This window comes from Panthera tigris, chromosome C1 (genome assembly GCF_018350195.1).
Source record: "Panthera tigris isolate Pti1 chromosome C1, P.tigris_Pti1_mat1.1, whole genome shotgun sequence".
NCBI lineage: Eukaryota > Metazoa > Chordata > Mammalia > Carnivora > Felidae > Panthera > Panthera tigris.
The window spans coordinates 115940696-115959633 of NC_056667.1; the positions used below are offsets into that span (position 1 = coordinate 115940696).

Sequence of the window (18938 nt, forward strand, 5' to 3'; positions counted from 1 at the left end):
TCTGCAGGGTTGGCATGGAGCCTGATACGGGGCTGGAACTCATGAAACTGCGAGATCACAACCTGAGCGGAAATCAAAAGTCAGATGCTCAACTGACTGAGCCACTCAGGTGCCCCAAATTAACCATTTTAAAGGTAACCATCCAGTGGCATTTCATGTATTCACAGTGTTGTGCAGCCACCACCTGTGTCTAGTTCCAGAAAAGCTTTTCCACTCCTGAAAGGAAGCCCCAGACCCTTTAAACAGTCGCTCCCCATTTCTTCCTTCCCCCAGCCCCTGGTGATCAGCAGTCTGCATTTTGCCTCTAGGCACTTGCCTATTCTAGGTATTTCAGAGAAATGGAGTCATGTAAATGTGATCTTTTGTGTCTGGCTCCTTTCATGTAGGGTAATGTTTTTACAGTTCATCTGTGTTACAGCATGTACCCAGTATTTCATTCCTCTATGACTGAACCGCCTTTCTCATCTTTCATTGGAAAAATCTATTCTTGGGAGGCATCAGTTCCGCAAATGAGGCTTAGAAATTTCTACATCATTAGACCCCTTTGATTTCCTTCCCATCCCGCACCCATACCCCTTCCAAAAAGTCCCAGCTCTAGATTATGTAGAGATCTTGGCCCTGCTCTTACCCTTTTTTCTATTTTGTTTAAACACCGCAGTCATGAATTTCCTAGTTGACTCCTCCTTGTCTGATTCTGGGGCTCATGGACCATGGTTGGTCTCTGAGTCCCTTTACGTATATGGGTACGTGATGCAGCACTTACCCAGGGCAGCGCTCCGGACCTGTCTGCTCAGGGGGATTCAGTCTTTGTACCAAAACAGGTACTGAGCACCAAGTGACAGTGTGATGTTACTGTCATCTGACCACAGCTGTGAACTCGGTGTGAGGAATCTTCATTGAAAGTGAGGACACGCATTTATTGCTCCCAGAATCGTCTTTAAAGCCTTGTCTACGTGTGAGGACCCTAAACACCAGATAACTTGTCTGCAAAGAAACACTAGAAAAGCACTCAGACTAATCAGTGTAATTCATTTTTTTAAATATGGAATTTATTGTCAAATTGGTTTCCATCAGTGTGAATCATTAACAATGAGGGTTTCAAGGGTGATCTTAAACCCCAATTTTAAAACCTTTGAAAAAACAAAAAAAGATTTGACAAAATGTCACATGATCTTCATGTGTGAAGTAGAGTTCATGTTAGCGAAAGAAAAAACTCTCTCTCAAATGATAGCAATTAATCTTTAAGTGTACAGAGCATCTTACAACACCTTTAGGAGGGAAAATTCTTACTAGTGCATAAGTAAAAATTGACCCAGTTACCATGTGTTCAAGGAAATGGAAATGTTTTGAGAGTAATACAAAGTTGAAATGAAATGTTAAATTCTTGAGCACTTATTTGAATATTTCACAAATTTGTTATACTAGATGCCTAAAAATAACATAACCTAATTTATTCCCCGAAGGATTAAATTTTCTATTATTTACCTGTTTATTAGATTAATATACGACTGCAGTATAATTGATATGTCGCTTAAAGGCTCAATGTTCTCCTTAACACGTAGTGTCTTTAAGTGACTTTATACTAACGTATGTAGTATTGTAGAATCATGACATTTCATGTCTATATTCAGAGTTAGTAATGTTTGTCAGTTCCACAACACTCTAAATTTTTATTAAGGCTTGTAAAAAAGCCACAAATCTTCCATAATGTAATGGGGATTGTGTGTGTTCAGACTACCCCTGCGCACACCGTTCACGTTTTGAAAATCAATCTTATTTATAGCTGCAAAAGAAGGAGCTGGTGCTGTTGATGAAGAGGACTTTATTAAAGCATTTGATGACGTACCTGTAGTACAGGTGAGTGAGAATATTCGAGTTTGATTAAAAACAGGTAGGCTTACTCGTCAAATTTTAGTTTTCAGATACATGATATGTGAGGCCCCCTTCTAGGTGAGGTATTTTTACCTCTTAAGACCTACTGCAGGTCTGCACCTGCAGATGAGAGGACATCGGTGCCTTGTATCGCTAAAATGCACAGCAGAAGTGAAGTGATCTTTCAGTAGGGACTGGAGAGAAGTTGCTTGCTTGATCTAGTAGTACGTTTGTGGCTTAGGTCACGTAAATGAAAAAGAAAATCAATGACTAGGTGTGAGAACAAAGAAGCATGCCTAGAAAAATTTGTAAATTTCAAGGACTGCGATGTCTGAAAAGCTATAAAGAACAGATTAATAAAAGCTCAAGTTTATGCCACCTTGATGCTTCATTTAAGTGCCTAACAGACGAAGCAGGGATTACTTATACGTTTGGAGTATGCACATTTTAAGTGCTTTGTGCCTCAGTGTCCTTTGTTGTTGACTGGGGGCTAATAACACTTGTCCTCAGCCTGCATCGAATGTGGTGCTCTGCCTGCGTGAGTCATTTGTTACCTGTTGCCTGGTTGCCATAAGTACCATAAGTCAGATAACCGGCACCATAGGCTCAGCTTGGGTTCAGCCTTACCTTAAGTCCTTGACCTTCCAAGCTTGCATCACTGTTGGTTGATTATTCCCCTACCTACCTTATTAGTAAGATGTAAGCGTAAATGAGAAAGAAGATTTGAAGAGAGTGTTGAAGTTACGTGTAAAATGTGGTGTTCTAAATAATACTAAGAGTAATAAAGGCCTTGTGCATCACTGACAATTCCCCAGTCGGCTCCTTTCTCTTCTGTACATGAGATCATCTGTTAAGTTTACGGTGAAGCTGTGCTCAAAGCATGGTTATCTGTACTTGAGCATCAAATCTAGTGGGTATATATTCCCAATGGGAAGGAAGCTCATTCGAAGACAGATGTATCTGGAGGTTATCTCATAAGTCCTTCTGAAAAATGAAATTACTAAGTATTCTTGACTTTCTGTAATTAAAAACTAATCTTTGTTGATTCTGTAAATTTTCTTACATTGGTTGTAAATTAATTTTGCTTACAGATTTATTCCAGCCGAGACCTGGAGGAGTCCATAAACAAGATTAGGGAAATATTATCTGATGACAAGCATGATTGGGAGCAAAGAGTAAATGCTGTAAGCCGTTGACTTCATGTGATTACATTTTCATTAGATTTATTTCAATGTTCTAAATACTGAATTATGCAATTGGGGTATAGCTCTGATGAATTTTAAGTAGTAAATGTTTTAAATATACATCACCATATTTACACTTACCCTTTTAGTAGAGTACCTCATTTCTCTTCCTGTTTCTAAAACGGGCCAACCTGTGCCTTTAAGTATATCCTGTACTTTTAAAAAAGATGTAATGTAGAACGTCTGGAGACAGCCTCCACTCTTGCCTTAGTCCAGATTTAATTGTGACTGTTGGCCAGTAAGTTGGCTTTTCTTAGTGGCATTTTCAGGGTGTGTCCGTCTCTTCCTTTCTTTCTTCCTGTCACTTGTTGGAAAGTTCTCTCCCTCTGTTTAAAAAAGTGGATTAATGAAATGTGAGGGGAGCATTACAGTGAAGGTATATCTTATCTGAGGAAAGCTGTTTTACAGCGTTGGCTGGGCAGGAAGCAAGGCTGTGAAATGACTGCTACGTCCCATTCAAACTCAGACTAACCTTTTAGTAATGATACACTGGAGGATACTATATAAAAGACTGTAGGATCGCTTCTTCCTTCGAGTCATTTAATGGATAGCAGTTGGAGTTGGGTATTGGGGAAGGTAAGCTTTAGGGGAGGAGCAAAACTGTTTACAAGTAAAATATCTATTTTGTAGAATTGTGAGATATACTACATTTAAAACTTCTTACTTGTGATATGTAGATTTGTTCAGTATGGTAGCAGGTACTGAATTGGCTGAATTCTTCTGGGAAGACTTTTGAGATCAGTTAACTTTGATGTTGACTTCTCACAGTTCTTGGCTTCAGTTGTTTTATATATGCTGTTTTAAGGATTGTTGTGTGTACCTCTTAATTTTTTCCGTTCCACCAGCTGAAAAAGATCAGATCTTTACTTTTGGCTGGTGCCGCCGAGTACGATAACTTCTTTCAACATCTGCGTCTTTTGGACGGAGCCTTTAAACTATCTGCTAAGGACCTGCGGTCTCAGGTAGTGCGGGAAGCTTGCATCACATTGGGGTAAGGACTGCCACGCTTCAGATTCTCACACATCCTAAAATAGTCTCATTGCAGCGCTTCAGAGATGGTTCGTTGAATGTGCCCAGCAGGTCCCTTTAATGTACCTTCTGACTAGTCTCCAGGACCTATTCCATTTATTCTTCTGTTGGTGCTTTTATAGTATTACAATATTTCCTGCCCAATTACATAAAGTTTGACAGATTTTAAATGTTATTCAGTGACTTGGCTCTGAAGCCTCTATTTTAAACTCGAAGCAATTATTATTAATAATTTTAGTATATGTGCTGCCGAAGCGAGCACAATTATTATTAATAATACAGAAAAAAGAAATAATATAAACTTCTGTCTCTTGGCTTTTTCATTGATTTTGCTGGCAGGATATAGCATGATTATCAAAGTTTTTGTTTGTTTCTAGAAGAGTACTGTATCTATAAAGTTACAAGTCAAAGGCAGATAGGACAGTAAAGTTTTACCCTAGCTAAAACTGTATCAGTGTTTGCAGCTGGAACTTCTGTGTTGAAAAGTATGTCAGAATGTCAAAGAAGCAGCAACAGCAAGGAGGTACTGCAGCTGTCTACAGTTTTGGCTGGGATCAGATATGGAAGCGTGTATAATACATGTGAAAGGTTTTTAACAGGGCAAAAGGAAAAGAGGGTGAGGGAGCTCTCTCAGTTCTACACTTAATTGGCATATGACCAATTTGTCTTTTGCTGTTTTTTAAAGAAATTTTTAACATATTTATTTTTGAGAGAGAGAGCGTGCTCACGTGGCGGGAGGGCATCGAGGGGGGAGGTGGACAGAGGATCCAAAGCAGGCTCCACACTGACGGCAGTGAGCCCGATGCGGGGCTCGAACTCACGAACTGCGAGTGATCGTGACCTGAGTCAAAGTCCGGACCTCAACCGACTGAGCCACCCAGGCGCCCCTGTCTTTTGCTGTTTTAACACTAATTAGTTGGAAATGATTTATTTGAAAGAAATGAAAGGAACGAGCTCATGGGCTAATGTCTGTTGGCCAAGTCCACAGCATGCACACGGGAAGTGTTTTTAAAGTGTCTTACGTAGACACTTGCCTTTTATCTCTAGATAACTTTAAAGGAAAGCCTTACAGAATGTTAAGAGGTTTATATTGTTTCACTGTTTGCAAGGGATACAGCTACAGTGCAGTGTTCATTTCTTGTTGTAGGCATCTGTCATCAGTTCTGGGAAATAAATTTGACCATGGAGCTGAAGCCATTATGCCAACTATCTTTAATTTAATTCCAAACAGTGCCAAAATTATGGCCACTTCCGGTGTTGTAGCTGTTAGGTTAATCATTCGGGTAAGTATATTTTGGGGCCATACATAGAATAAGCAAGTGGTAATAAATGATGGTTGATAAGCAGTACTACAGGCATTTTTTATTAGCAACATTATATACAGTTGGAACCATGTTGTATATATGAATCAGCCTCCCCCCTCCTTAATTATCTATAGGAGTCTTTGTTTTTTAATACTCCATAATGTGAATTATGAATATGGTGTATACCTACTCATGTGTTGATTATTTACTCATGGTTGGCTTTAAATATTTGAATATTTGTATCTGCTTCTGGGGTTACACTTGGTTCTTTACTCCCAGTCATTCCACTTTAGGTATTTGTGTTTGTGGCTTTGTTATTCACCTAAAGTTTTTATTTAATTACTTGTGTTTAAGCCCAGGAACAAAATACTCTTTTCAGGTTTCTAAACACTCATTTATTTAAATTTAAATAATTATCCAAGTAATTTATATACACGTTCCCAGTAAAACCTAATAGCTTACAAAGGCTTAAAATGAACATTCTCCACATCACCTTCTCCCCACCTTCAAGTCCCTTTTTCCCAGAGGCAACCCTTGAAACTGGGACGTGGTGATGCTAAAACCTGTCCAGAATATTCCTGATTAAATCATTGTGGGTTACTTATTTGTATTATTTTTAGTTCTGTTTGCACTGCCTACTTGAAATATTAAACCCAAAGCCATCATCGAACATTCCCATTGAAACAGTATCACAACACGTTGCTCTGCTGACCGCTATTGAACTCACTTAGATCTCCACTGCCGGATTATTTAGACTTCCCACCAGTCATTTGTTTTGCTGTTAGATTTATTTACATATCATCGGCTGGTCTGTTCAGGCTCTGTGAATTTTGTCATGGCCTTTGGCAATATCCAGTGAAATTTTTTTCCTTTCTAAGCTCAGTGACATTCTAATCTGAATATTTATGTGCTTTAGGTAGTTTAGTAATGAAGTGGTTGTCTTAGTTTTTAGTTTTGTATTTTCAGGTGTTCACCTCCGTTTCTGTTCTTCTCTGCAGCACACACACATCCCTAGGCTAATACCTGTCATAACAAGCAACTGTACCTCTAAGTCTGTCGCAGTTAGAAGGTAAATTTTTAAACAGCTTCCTCATTATTTTTGAATTAAGTTCCAAAATAAGTTCCAAACTTCCGTCCATGGAAACAAATTCATGTTTGAGATGTTAAAATTATTTTAATATCACTGCAATAAATGTCTTTGGATTGAGGGATCATGATCTAAATAGTCTGGAAAATAAATTTGGACAACCTCCATTATTTTGTGTGTATGTGAGAAAGAGAGGAGAGAGAGAGAGAGAACACGTGTGTCTGTCTGTGAGTTTATGAAAGGGGGCTCTGGAGAGAGTGGGGTAGAAGATGGCCTGTACATTTTTTCTAAGATAGTCCCTCTACTTAAATTGTTGGTATACCCCTTCTCTGAATGAAAGTGGTAATTGCACACAAGGAAAAAAAAAACATTATAAAAATTAACGGTAGTTCTTTACTATTGACATGGGTAGGAGGAGGTATATGTTGTCTCTGTCTTCTGACAGTGATTTCTGAGATTCTGAATCCCAACCAAGAGAGAGACCAAGTATCCAGGAGATACCGTAGCTAGCTAGCCCTTTGTTCCCAAGTCTCTGCCTAGTCTTGTGCCCACATGAGCTGCCATAGATCACATCCCAGGAGTAGGGCCTCTTCTAGCTGGGATCTGTGGTTCTTGACTGTTGAGAATCTAATAAAATCTGTGGCCCCTCTTCCCAAGAAAATGTAAACACACAGAATATTTTATGTAGATTTTGAAGGGATTCATGGACACCAGTGGATATTCAGTGGACCGTATCAGGAGCTTCCTAGGGTAAATTCATGGTTGGCCTGGGCAGCAGTCTCTTGACCACATTCCTGGAGTTCTTTGTCCAATCCTAGCCCAGTGAAAGAGCCCTTCAGTCTAAGCTTGGAACCCAGCTTACTTTTGCTGCCCGCCATTTCCCTCCTTTTCTGGCATGTCACGTTGGTCCTCCTGGGTTTCCACAGTAGGGGAGCCTGCTAAGCGTGAGGCGGCCCCATAGCCATCTTATTAACAGCTCTGTGAAAGTCATGAGGGAGGAGGGGAATCATCCACCTTTGTAAAGCCAGGAAGGAAGAAATTGGCACCTTCCACTGAAAAAGCTTCATCTCTAACCGCATGGCTCACTTGTATATCACTGAGGAATGCAATCTACCCTTGACCTGCAGTCCAGCGTCTCCTTCTAGAGATGAGAGGGTGAAGTCAGCAGAGGAGACGGATGGTAGTGAACTTCAGAACCTGGCAGACTGCAGCTGAAGCATTACCTCTTCCCACTGACTAATCCTCTGACCCGCTGGGAACGAGAGCACCCCTGGGGCAGAGCTGTTCTGGGAGTTCAGTCATTGGGTAAAGGAGTTTGACATCTAGTGTAAGCTTAATAAACGATGCCAGCTGTTAGAATTTGTTGCTGCTGCTGATGTTATTGTCACTATTGTTTTAGGTTTCCAGGAGAAATTCAGAATGTATAAGGCCAAGGTCCTCTGATGAGGTGAAACGGATGTTTGTTGTAGGATGTTTAGTGTATTAACTGGCAACAACATACCATATACTGCGTGCTTAAACAGCAGAAGTGTATTTTCTCACAGTTCTGGAGGCTGGAAGTCTGAGATCAGGGTGCCAGCATGGTTGAGTTCTACCGAGGGTCACTTGCAGCTGGCCGACTTCTTGCTGTGTCTTCACGTGGCGGAGAGAGATCTCATGCTCTCTGGGGTTTCTTCTTGGAAGGGCACCAGCCCGATCATTAGAGCCCCCATCTCATGAACTCCCCACCTCCAGATATTATCATGTGGGCATTGGAACATAGGAATTTGGGGAGAACACTGTTCAGTCCACAGAATTGAGCAATTCTGGCCTTTGCTGCTAAACGGATAGTAACCTACATTCACTGTGACAGTAGAAGTGTCTCCCCCTTTACCACTTTCTGAGTCACACACTCAGATTACTGTTCTTACATTTAGTCATAGTGGGTATCAGTCAGAACCATGGGTCTTAATGCTGAAAGAAGTAATAGGGACCATCTCGTCCCTTTGCCTTCAGAAAGGTTAGGTCCTTCTGTTAGGTCCTCAGCCTGTACCTAGCTCGGCTTCGTAGAATTTGTAAGAAATGGATCGTACAGTCTCCTTGCCTTTGAGAAATTTATATCATTTAGATAGGGAGATTAAAAACAGTAATGCAGAGCAGTGTAAGAGTGAGTTAACAACACCTGTATTGTGGATTTAGGAATTCAGAGAGCAGTGATTAAAACCAACTGGTATATTCCAGTGACACTTGATAGGCAGGTTGAAAATTGAGTTGCATTTTGAATGATGAGTAGGAGTTGGTAAAGAAAAGAGACGAGTTCTAACCTGATGTGTTTAAATAATGATGTGTTAAACAATGCCAACATTGATATACTTCTTTGAATGTTAGTCTGAAAAGTGAAAAATAAAACCTAACTTAAAGGTCATATTTTTGATTAAATAGATTGTTCTAACATGCATTTAAGACCAAAATTAGCACCAAAGATGGCTGTATTCGCTAAGAGATAAATGTAAACATATACACACATGTTAAAGAAAAAAAGAGAGACAAGAAAAATCAGACCAGGAAATGACATGAAGAACGGAGGAGAAGTAGAATAAACATGGCCTAGGTTGGGGCCAGTGTGGGGAGAGTGACAGAGGAGAGAGGATGCAGGGATGGGTAAGTGTCCTTCCTTGGAGAAAGTTTGCTTCACAACCAACATGCACACACGCGCAGACACGCACACTGTTGGCAGCCCCAGGACTGGGTTGAATAGCTCTGTGTGGTTCTAAGAAGAGCCCCCTTGTGCTCGTGGCGCATGGGAACTGTCCTTTGTCTGTCTTGTTTGCTGGTTTATGTCTTGGTTACCGTTGTTATCTCTAACATCGAGGGTAGGTTTATTAAAGATTTATTGAGTAATTAATTATATGGGTTATTGAGGTTGTGAATTGAGAGGATCATGGGAACGACAGTCTGGTCATTAGAGAAAAATTACCCTCTTACTCGTTTCCTTGAATGAGTTCCTAAGACTACTAAGATTTACCCCCACGGAGATAAAGACCCTGGGCTTTTGACAAGTTCTAAAGAGGTAGGACCCAAAGCAGTGATGTAATCCAAAGGAGATGAGACCAGAGTTGTTTTCGTGCACAAATCAGACCAAGAAAGATTACAAAGGTGAAAAGGCTTGACAAGAAGGGATGTTGAAAGATTAAAGAGAGGAAAATAGATTAGTAGATTAGGGAAAAATCCATTTTAAGCACTGCCTAGGATCTTCTTAGGAAAATTTGGAAAGCACTTGGTTTTTCAGGGTATTTTTTACTTTTTTTTCTTTTGTACAAGGCATTCTGTGAAATTAATGCAAGGAGCAATCGCCTGGTTCTGTAATAATGTACGCTGATTTTTTTTTTTTTTGCCCTCGTACATCTTATATTAACATATTATTTGAGGTGGTATAAACATAAATGACAGCGAAAGGCCCTTTTGGTAATGTTGCCACAAGTCTGCGGTTCCTGATTTGAGGGGAACTTTTGTATCCTGTCTCTTCTGTGCCTTGTGTATTTACTTTCTGATCACCATTGATGCTTGATTACTTTTACTTGCTTAGGTTTTCAGTCACTGTTGATTCCAACTCGATGTTCCATTTTTTGAAGCCTATTAATTAGAAGGAATTTGCCAGTTCTAAAAAGTAGCAGGGGAAGAAGAAAAGCTTTTATTTTCACTAACATAAAAATGACCAAATTACATATTTTTTTCTTTACAATCTTTAGGCGCTGTTTTGAATTTTTAGATTTACTTTTACAAGAATGGCAGACACATTCACTGGAACGGTAAGCATTTCATTGGCTATTTTTTCCCCTCTGAATTGAATCTTGAGATTTAATGTCTCAACAAGTGGTCCAACCTGCTTTTTTGTAGGAATCAAAGGAATCTAAGCATTTGTTTGCATGGCTACATTTGTTATTTCTACTGATGCGAGGCACTTAATATTGGCAGAAACTTTTAGTGAATTTCATTGATTACAATATTGTGTGCCTAGAGATGTGGACCAGTGTGCACCATACCAACTACAAAGCCACAATTAACTTTTTTTTTTTTAATTATTTTTTTAATTCCTGTGTAGGTAACATACTGTTACATTAGTTTCAGGTGTACAACATAGTGATTCAGTGATTCTATACATTATTCAGTGCTCATCATGATGAGTGTCCTCTTAATCCCCTTCATCTATTTCCCCCATCTCCCCATCTACCTCCCCTCTGACAACCATCAATTTGTTCTCTCTAGTTAAAGAGTCTGTTTTTTAGGGGTGCCTGGGTGGCTCAGTCGGTTAGGCATCTGACTCTTGGTTTCGGTTCAGGTCATGATCTCATGGTTTCATGAGTTCGAGCCCCACATCCAGCTGGCAGTGCACAGCCTGCTTGGGATTCTCTCTCTCTCTCTCTCTCTCTGTCTCTCTCTCTCTGTCTCTCTCTCTCTCATTCTCACTCTCACTCTCACTCTCTCTCCCTTCTCTCTCTGCCCTTCCCCCACTCGTGTTGTCTCTGTTGCTCTCAAAAATAAATAAACTTAAAAATTTTTTTAAAAAGAGTCTGTTTTTTAGTTTGTCTCTTCTTTTCTTTGTTTTGTTTCTTAAATTTCACATCTGAGTGAAATCATATGGTATTTGTCTTTCTGTGACTGACTTAATTTCACTTAGCATTATTATGCCCTCTAGATATCTAGATCTAGATCCGTCCACATTGTCACATATGGCAAAATCTCACTCTTTATGGCTGAGTAATAATATTCCATTGTATATCTTTTATCATGACTGGATGTTGTACTTTGTCAAATGCTTTTTTCTGGATCCATTGAAATGATCATATGGCTTTTTATCCTTTCTCTTGTCGATGTGATGTATCACATTCATTGATTTGTGAATATTGAACCACCCTTGCATCCTAGGAATCCTACTTGCTGGTGGTGAATGATTTTTTTAATATATTGAATTAAGTTTGCTGATATTTTGTTGAGGATTTTTGCATCTGTGTTCGTCAGAGTATTGGCCTGTAGTTCTCTTTTTTTGTAGTCTTTATTTGGTTTTGATATCAGGTTAACGCTGGCTTCATACAATGAGTTTGGAAGCTTTCCTTCCTCTTCTGTTTTTTAGAATAGTTTGAGAAGAATGGGTATTAACTCTAATTTAAATGTTTCGTAGAATCCACCTGTGAAGCTGTGTGGTTTCTGGACTTTGGTTTCTTGGGAGTTTTTGGTTTACTGATTCAGTTTCATTGCTGATAATCAGTGTATTCAAATTTTCTATTTCTTCTTGTTTTAGTTTTGGGGAGTTATATATTTCTAGGAATATATCTGTTTTTTAGAGGTTGCCCAATTTGTTGGCATGTAATTTTTCATAATATTCTCATAATCTTTTGTATTTCTGTGGTGTCAGTTATTATTTTTCTTCTTTTGTTTCTGGTGTTGTTTATTTGGGTCCTCTTTTTCTTTTGATGAGGCAAGCTAAAGGTTGATCAGTTTTGTTGATTTTTTCAGAGTACTAGCTCCTGGTTTCAGTGATCTGTTCTGTTGTTTTTTTAGTTTTTATTTTCTTTCTTTCTGCTCTAATCTTTATTATGTCCATCCTTCAACTAGTTCTGGATTTTGTTTGCTTTTCTAGCTCCTTTAGGTGTAAGGTTAGGTTGATTATTTTAGATTTTTCTTGCTTCTTGAGGTAGACCTGCATTGGTATAAACTTCCCTCTTAGAATAGCTTTTACTGCATCCTAAAGATTTTGAACTGTGGTGTTTTCAGTTTAACTTGTCTCCATGTATTTTTTAATTTCCTCTTTGATTTCTTGGTTGACCCATTCATTGTTTAGGAGCATATTCTTTAACTTCCATGTGTTTGTACTCTTTCCTGGGTCTTCTTGTGGTTGATTTCTGGTTTCATAGAAACCAGGTTGGAAAAGATGCATTGTATAACCTGGATCTTTTACAACTTGTCAAGACTTGTTTTGTGGCCTAATGTGTGATATACTCTGGAGAATGTTCTGTGTGCACTTGAAGAGAATGTGTATTCTGCTGTTTTAGGATGGAATGTTCTGAATATATATGTTAGGTCCATCTGATCCAATGAGCCATTTAAAGCCACTGTTTCCTTGTTGATTTTCTGTTTGGATGGTCTCTCCATTGATATAAATGGGTTGTTAAAGTCCTTTACAATTGTATTATTATTGATTACTTCCCTTATGTTTCTTATTTCCTGCTTTATGTATTGGGTATTTTGTTGATACCCATGTTTGGTGCATAAATATTTGTAATTGTTATATCTTTTTGTTGGATTGATCCCTTTGTGATATATGCTGTTTTAAAATCTATTTTGGGGGCGCCTGGGTGGCGCAGTCGGTTAAGCGTCCGACTTCAGCCAGGTCACGATCTCGCGGTCCGTGAGTTCGAGCCCCGCGTCAGGCTCTGGGCTGACAGCTCGGAGCCTGGAGCCTGTTTCCGATTCTGTGTCTCCCTCTCTCTCTGCCCCTCCCCCGTTCATGCTCTGTCTCTCTCTGTCCCAAAAATAAAATAAAAAACGTTGAAAAAAAAAATTTAAAAAAAAAAAAAAATCTATTTTGTCCATTATAAATATTGCTATTCCAGCTTTCTTTTCACTTCCATTTGCGGGAGGGATGCTTTTCCATCCCTTCACTTTTCTGTGTATATGTGTCTTTAGATCTGAAATGAGTCTCTTGTAGGCAGCGTATAGATGGGTCTTGCTTTTTTATCTGTTCTGTCACCCTGTGTCTTTCGATTAGAGCGGTTAGTCCATTTGCATTCAAAGTAATTATTGATAGGTATGTATTTATTGCCATTTTGTTACTTATTTTAGTGTTGTTTATGTACTGATTCTCTGTTCCTTTTTTTTGTTGGTCTCTTCTCACAGTTTGCTGATTTTCTTTAGTAATATACTTGGCTTCCTTTATCTTTATTGTTTGTGTACGTATTACTAGTTTTTGATTTGTGGTTACCATTAGGTTTGTAGATAACATTTTATGCATATAGCAGTCTAGAGTTGCTGATTGCTTAAGTTTTTAAGTCTCTACTCCTCTCTCTCCACACTTTAGGTATGTGGTGTTATACGTTATATCCTTTAATTTTGTGAATCGCTTGATGGATTTTCATAGATGCAATTAATTTTACTGCTTTTGTGCTTCCTACTTTTCTTGCTCCTGCTTATGGTCTTTCCATTCAAAGAGTTCACTGGTTTAGGGGTTATGAATTTCTTTAACTTTTGTTTGTCTGGGAAACTCTTTATGCAGCAAGGCTATCATTAAGAAGAGAAAAGAAGAGAGAGAGTATTCTTGGCTGAAGAATTTTTTCTGTCATCACTTTGAATATATCATGCCACTCCTTTTGGCTTGCCAAGTTTCTGCTGAAAAATCAACAGATAGCCTTAAGGAGTCTCCCTTGTATGTAACTGTTTTCTTTTATCTTGCTACTTCTAAAATACACTCTTTATCACTTCTTTTTGACTTTTTAATTACTGTGTCTTGATGTGAACCCCCTTATGTTGTTTTATTGGGGGCTCTTGATACCTCCTGTATCTAGATTTCTGTTTTCTTCCCCAGATTTGGGCAATTTTCAGCTATTATTTCTTCAAATAAATTTTCTAACCCCTTTTCTCTCTTTTTCTCCTCTGGGATTCCCTATCATGCAAATGTTACTATGCTTGATGGTGCCCTAAGTCTTTTCATTTTTTTTCTCTCTCCTTTTCAGCTTGATTGCTTCCCATTATTGTGTCCCCAGTTGCTGATTCATTCTTTTGCTCCATCTATTCTATTTATTCCCTGTGGTGTATTTTTTAATTCAGTTTTTTGAGCTCTTCATTTCTGATGGGTTCTTTTTAATGTTTTCTCTCTCTTTGTTAATGGTCTCACTGACTTCCTCCACTCTTTTCTCAAGTCCAGTGAGTATCTTTATGACCATTACTTTAAATTCTCTGTTAGGCAGATTACTTACCTCCATTGTGCTTATGTCTCTTGCTGTGATTTTGTCTTGTTCTTACACTGGGGACATAGTCCTTTCTCTCCTCATTTTGTCTAACTCTGTGTCTGTTTCTTTGTGTTAAGGAAGTCAGCTGCATCTTCTGCTTTTGAAGGTAGTGGCCTTATGAGGAAGAGGTCCCGTAGTGCCCTGCAGTGCCATGTCCCCAGTTCACCAGAACCTGGCACTTCAAGGGTGTCTCCATGTGTGTTGTGTGTGCCCCGCTCTTGGGACTGAACCACTTTTCCTTTCAGTCCAGTCGTCTGCATTGGCTCTCTGCCTGTTGTGGGCAGCATTTGATTGCTGTGTTGTTAATGGGCCGGTCCAGGGCCACCTGGGCTTGAGTCACGTCGGACTGGGCATCTGCCAGAGAGGTGGTGGTACCGAGCTGCCGGGCACTTTCCTTGTGTTCTCCCATGAGAAGCTTTCATTAGCGGGTTCATTAGACCAGCTGACTCCAGCCCACTGCTGGGGCCGCAGTCTGGCTGGGTGTGTGCTTATCTTCCTTCTTCCCCTCCTTCCCCAGGACAGGAGTCACGTTGCAGAGGTGCTGATCCCTGTCGGGGCTGCTTTCCTCCTGCCTGGCTTATGGTACAAGTTTTGCATAGGTTTGCTGTGGGGAGAGACCTGGAACCAAAGGCTTGGCTGGACAGGGTGTGTCCACAGGAGAAGGCAGACATGCTGTGAGCAAGCTGGGTGGAACATGTTGGTGCTGAGCTGGTTCCCCCAAGTGTTGGTGTGTCTAGGCAGGGGACCCACTAGCTCCTTTGTGCCTAAGGATTCCTGCCCCCCAGCACATGCTTAGAGATTAGAAAAGAAACGTCCCTCTTGTATACCCCAGGCATTTTTCAAAGTGTTGCTTCTGTGCTGTATCTCTGAGGGGCTGCTGTACTCTTTAAGGGTGGTGCCTCAGTTTCCTGTTTACCTCCTGCTGATTTTTAAAGTTTCAGGTGGTAAGCCCCATGATTGTAAGAACTCAAGAAATTGTGCTCCTCTGGTTTTCATGTGGGTTCTCGTGCCTGGGGTGCTTGGCGTCAGGGTTTGGTCCTCTCCCTTGCGCGTGTCTTGAGTGTCTCTCCTTTTTGGGGAAAGCCAGTGAGCTCGTTTAGCTCCTACCACATCTGTGCCCTTCCTGCCCTCTTCAGGGTGGCCTCCTCTCTACATGTAGCTGTGGAGAGTCTGTCTGCCAATCTACAGGTGGTTTTCTGGGTTATTTCCACAGATGTGGGTGTTACCTAGTTACATCTGTGGGAGGAGGTGATCGTGGGGTCCTCTACTCTGCCATCTTCCCGAGAAGTCAGCCACAATTAACTCCTTATTGGCTCTCAGCCAGCTGCCTGACATTCGTGTCAGTTCCAACCAAGTAAATGTTCCAAGCTGCTCTTTGTAGGCCAGGTGTAACTCTTAGGTCCTTAAAGGAGTTCCACTCATCTGAAGGTTTTCTTTTTGATCCCCCTGTATCAGACACTTAGCAGTTTTCTCTTTATTCAGGTTGATGTGTGGTAAGTTTCACATCATGAAGATAAAAGGTAGGATTATGGCAGAATTCTTAAGAAGCAGGTCTCTTAATTTTAAGATTCATTCTTTCCCATTTTTAGTTCCTTTGAATTTCAGGTGCCTGTTACTCTTTCTGAGTTACACTTGGAGAGAATAGATGACGATGTTTTGCCACCCATGTTTTCATGTTACTTAGTTTGTCAAGAAGCTTACAGCATACTAATCATTTTACTAGTGGAATTTTAATGAAGTGAGTACTTACGGGAGTCCCATTCTGTACTGCAGGGGTCAGAGAGGAAACAAAGCCATCCCTCCCAGAGGTAAAATTTCATCTGCAAAGTTCTTGAATCTAGAGGATAGTCACACATTTTTTCAGTACTTTCTTGTTCTTTAATCTCTTGATAGGCAGTGATAGTTCTAGAATTGAGAGGTGGAAATCGGAATGAGGGATCTGATGTGAGGACCTGTGAGTAGAACAGTCACGTGTGAAGAACTCAGATCTGGCCTTGTGTATTCGTTCATTCCCCTCCTTGCTTAGTACCCACCACTTAGCAGACACTCGCCAAATACTTACTGAATGAATGAGGCACGAGGCAGATTGGTAACTACTCTTTGTTCTAGGAGACTAATTCATTCCAGCCTTTTTTTCTTTTCTTAAAAAGCTGTTAGACATTCAAAGAGATACTTTACTAATTTCTTCTCTGCTAGGGCAGAATGTAACTAAAGAAAATACCTATTTATAACATTGTTGCATGATTTTATAAAATTGTTCATGTTACACAGTGGAACTTGAAGAAAACATTGTGTTTATAGAAATGTGATGCAGGTAGCCTCCTCATATTAAGGTTATTATTACCTCATGATTTCCGTAGAAACTAGTTCTGACCGTGGAAAAGTAGAGTCTTACTGGTTGGGTTCATAAAAGATGGAGCTAAATAAGTGTGGTGTGAAAAAAGTCAGCCATTGTTTAACAAACTCTCCCACAGGGTAGGTAGATAGGGGCAGCTGGTGGAGGGTGGAGGTGGGGGGACCGGGACAGAGGTAGAGGTTAGAGCTGCCGAGAAGGGAGTGCTTGGATTTTCTATTCTGCGTGATAGTTGGCTAACTGGGCACAAAGCCACGATGCCATTTTGTAATTTTCACACCTGATTTCATCTGCATAAAACCACATGTTAATGACGATCACTGCTTTCTCTCCTAAATGTCTAGACACATATCAGTATTAGCCGAAACAATAAAGAAGGGAATACACGATGCCGATTCCGAAGCAAGGATAGAAGCCAGAAAGTAAGTGTTTGTTGTATACCATTTGTTTTTAATTCACTATTTCTATGTTTCAGATGTGTTGTTTAGATTGCCTTATTTTTTTAAAAAATTTTTATGTATTTTTGAGAGAGAGACAGACACAGCACAAGCTGAGAGGTGGTGTGGTGCAGAGAGAGAGGGAGACACAGAATCCGAAGCAGGCTCCAGGCTCTGAGCTGTCGGCACCGAGCCTGACGTGGGGCTCCAACCCGTGAACTTTGGGATCATGACCTGAACCAGAGTCAGATGCTTAACCGGCTGAGCCACCCAGGAGCCCCTAGATTGCCTTATTAAAAGTTCGTTAAATGGGGCGCCTGGGTTGCTCACTTGTTTAAGAGTCTGACTCTTGATTTTGGCTCAGGTCATAATCTCACAGTTTGTGATATCGAGCCCCACGTCAGACTCTGCACTGACATCCCGGACCCTACTTAGGATCCTCTCCCTTCTTCTCTCTCTGTCTCTCCTCTGCTAGTGCTCTCCCTCTCAAAATAAATAAATAAAAACTTCAAAAAACATTTGTTAAGTTACATGAATAATGTTTTGTTATTCATGACTGTTAAATATGACCCCAAAAGCCGTTTCACAATATTTCTCTATTTTTCTGCTTGGAAGGTTGCTCGGTGCCCAGACCTAAGAGACTGAGTGATATTATTTGAGTATAAACAGGACTGAGGCACACAATAAAATGCTCCTTTTTAAATTTATGAGAAATTATTACATGAATCTGAAAAGCACTTGTTTGCATGCTCAGACTTACTCATTAGGCTCTGTTAAAAGCCAGGTCATAATCCCCAGGGACCTTTTGATTTCCCATGAAAAATTATGGGCCCTGGGACCCTTCCCCTGAGAGGGCATCTTTGCAGGTGTCAGGTGGCTGCTCTGGAAGTGTGAGCGTGGTGAGGGGCAGGCGGGTGATGGGACGCAGTGGGGACACACACTCACCATCCCATGATTGAGGCAGTTTTGCCATTAGGGCTGGTAATGCTCCCGTCCTGTGGCTGTGGCCGTGCATTCCATGCTCCCCTGGGCAGAATTGTGTCCTTGTGACCCACAAGATGCTGAGACTTCCTGTGTCTCGGGCAGTGTGTAGGTGAGTGCTGTGAATTTTGCACCCGTGGAGTTTTCTCTGTGCCTTCACAGTGCCCGGCTCTTCTCCTTGACACAGGCAGTCTGTTATTCCTCACCTGGAACATTACTGTTCTATTTAGTTGCACTCATACATCCTCCTCAAGTCTGTGTTGCTCCGTGACTGCTCCCTCGGTCACGTTCCATTCTCCTGGTTTCTGAGGTCTTCGGAGGACCTCCTTGAATCACTGAAGCGCTTACCATAATCTCAGCTTGGGTAGTTCTTGCCAAAATAAGGGCCCTCGTTAATAGTTGCTCACAACTATTAGGAATGGATTTGTTAGTCACCCGCTTCAGCGGCTTTTATCCTGGCACGTATACTCCCTCCTTGGTTTTTTCTGGTTCTTCAGTCACACTGCAATACAGATTTCAAGTAGCTGCGGGCATCTCTGCGCCTCTCTGTTATACGTCATCTGAGGCAACTGTAAACACCTCCAGTCGATGAGTGTCGAGCGGCGTGTGGAAAAGCTGCCACTGATGAGTGCCCTCCATGTTCTGGGTC

At 40.6% G+C, this 18938-nt stretch overlaps 1 protein-coding gene and 1 long non-coding RNA gene across 15 annotated transcripts in view; one reads left to right on the forward strand and one right to left on the reverse strand.

The window, feature by feature from the left end:
- Positions 1–18938, forward strand: part of CLASP1 (cytoplasmic linker associated protein 1) — a 272320-nt gene that overhangs the window by 147913 nt on the left and 105469 nt on the right. For all 14 annotated transcript variants that reach the window (XM_042994223.1, XM_042994217.1, XM_042994218.1 and 11 more), the window contains 7 exons: positions 1784–1857; positions 2964–3056; positions 3962–4107; positions 5293–5428; positions 6448–6518; positions 10265–10324; positions 17216–17293. In XM_042994223.1, the coding sequence (XP_042850157.1) occupies positions 1784–1857; positions 2964–3056; positions 3962–4107; positions 5293–5428; positions 6448–6518; positions 10265–10324; positions 17216–17293 (658 nt within the window). The remainder of the gene's footprint in view (positions 1–1783; positions 1858–2963; positions 3057–3961; positions 4108–5292; positions 5429–6447; positions 6519–10264; positions 10325–17215; positions 17294–18938) is intronic.
- Positions 9875–16936, reverse strand: LOC122240871. The gene is made up of 3 exons (XR_006220611.1): positions 16581–16936; positions 16269–16470; positions 9875–10175 (listed from the first exon to the last, which is right to left on the reverse strand). It is a non-coding gene; the product is annotated as an uncharacterized LOC122240871 (long non-coding RNA).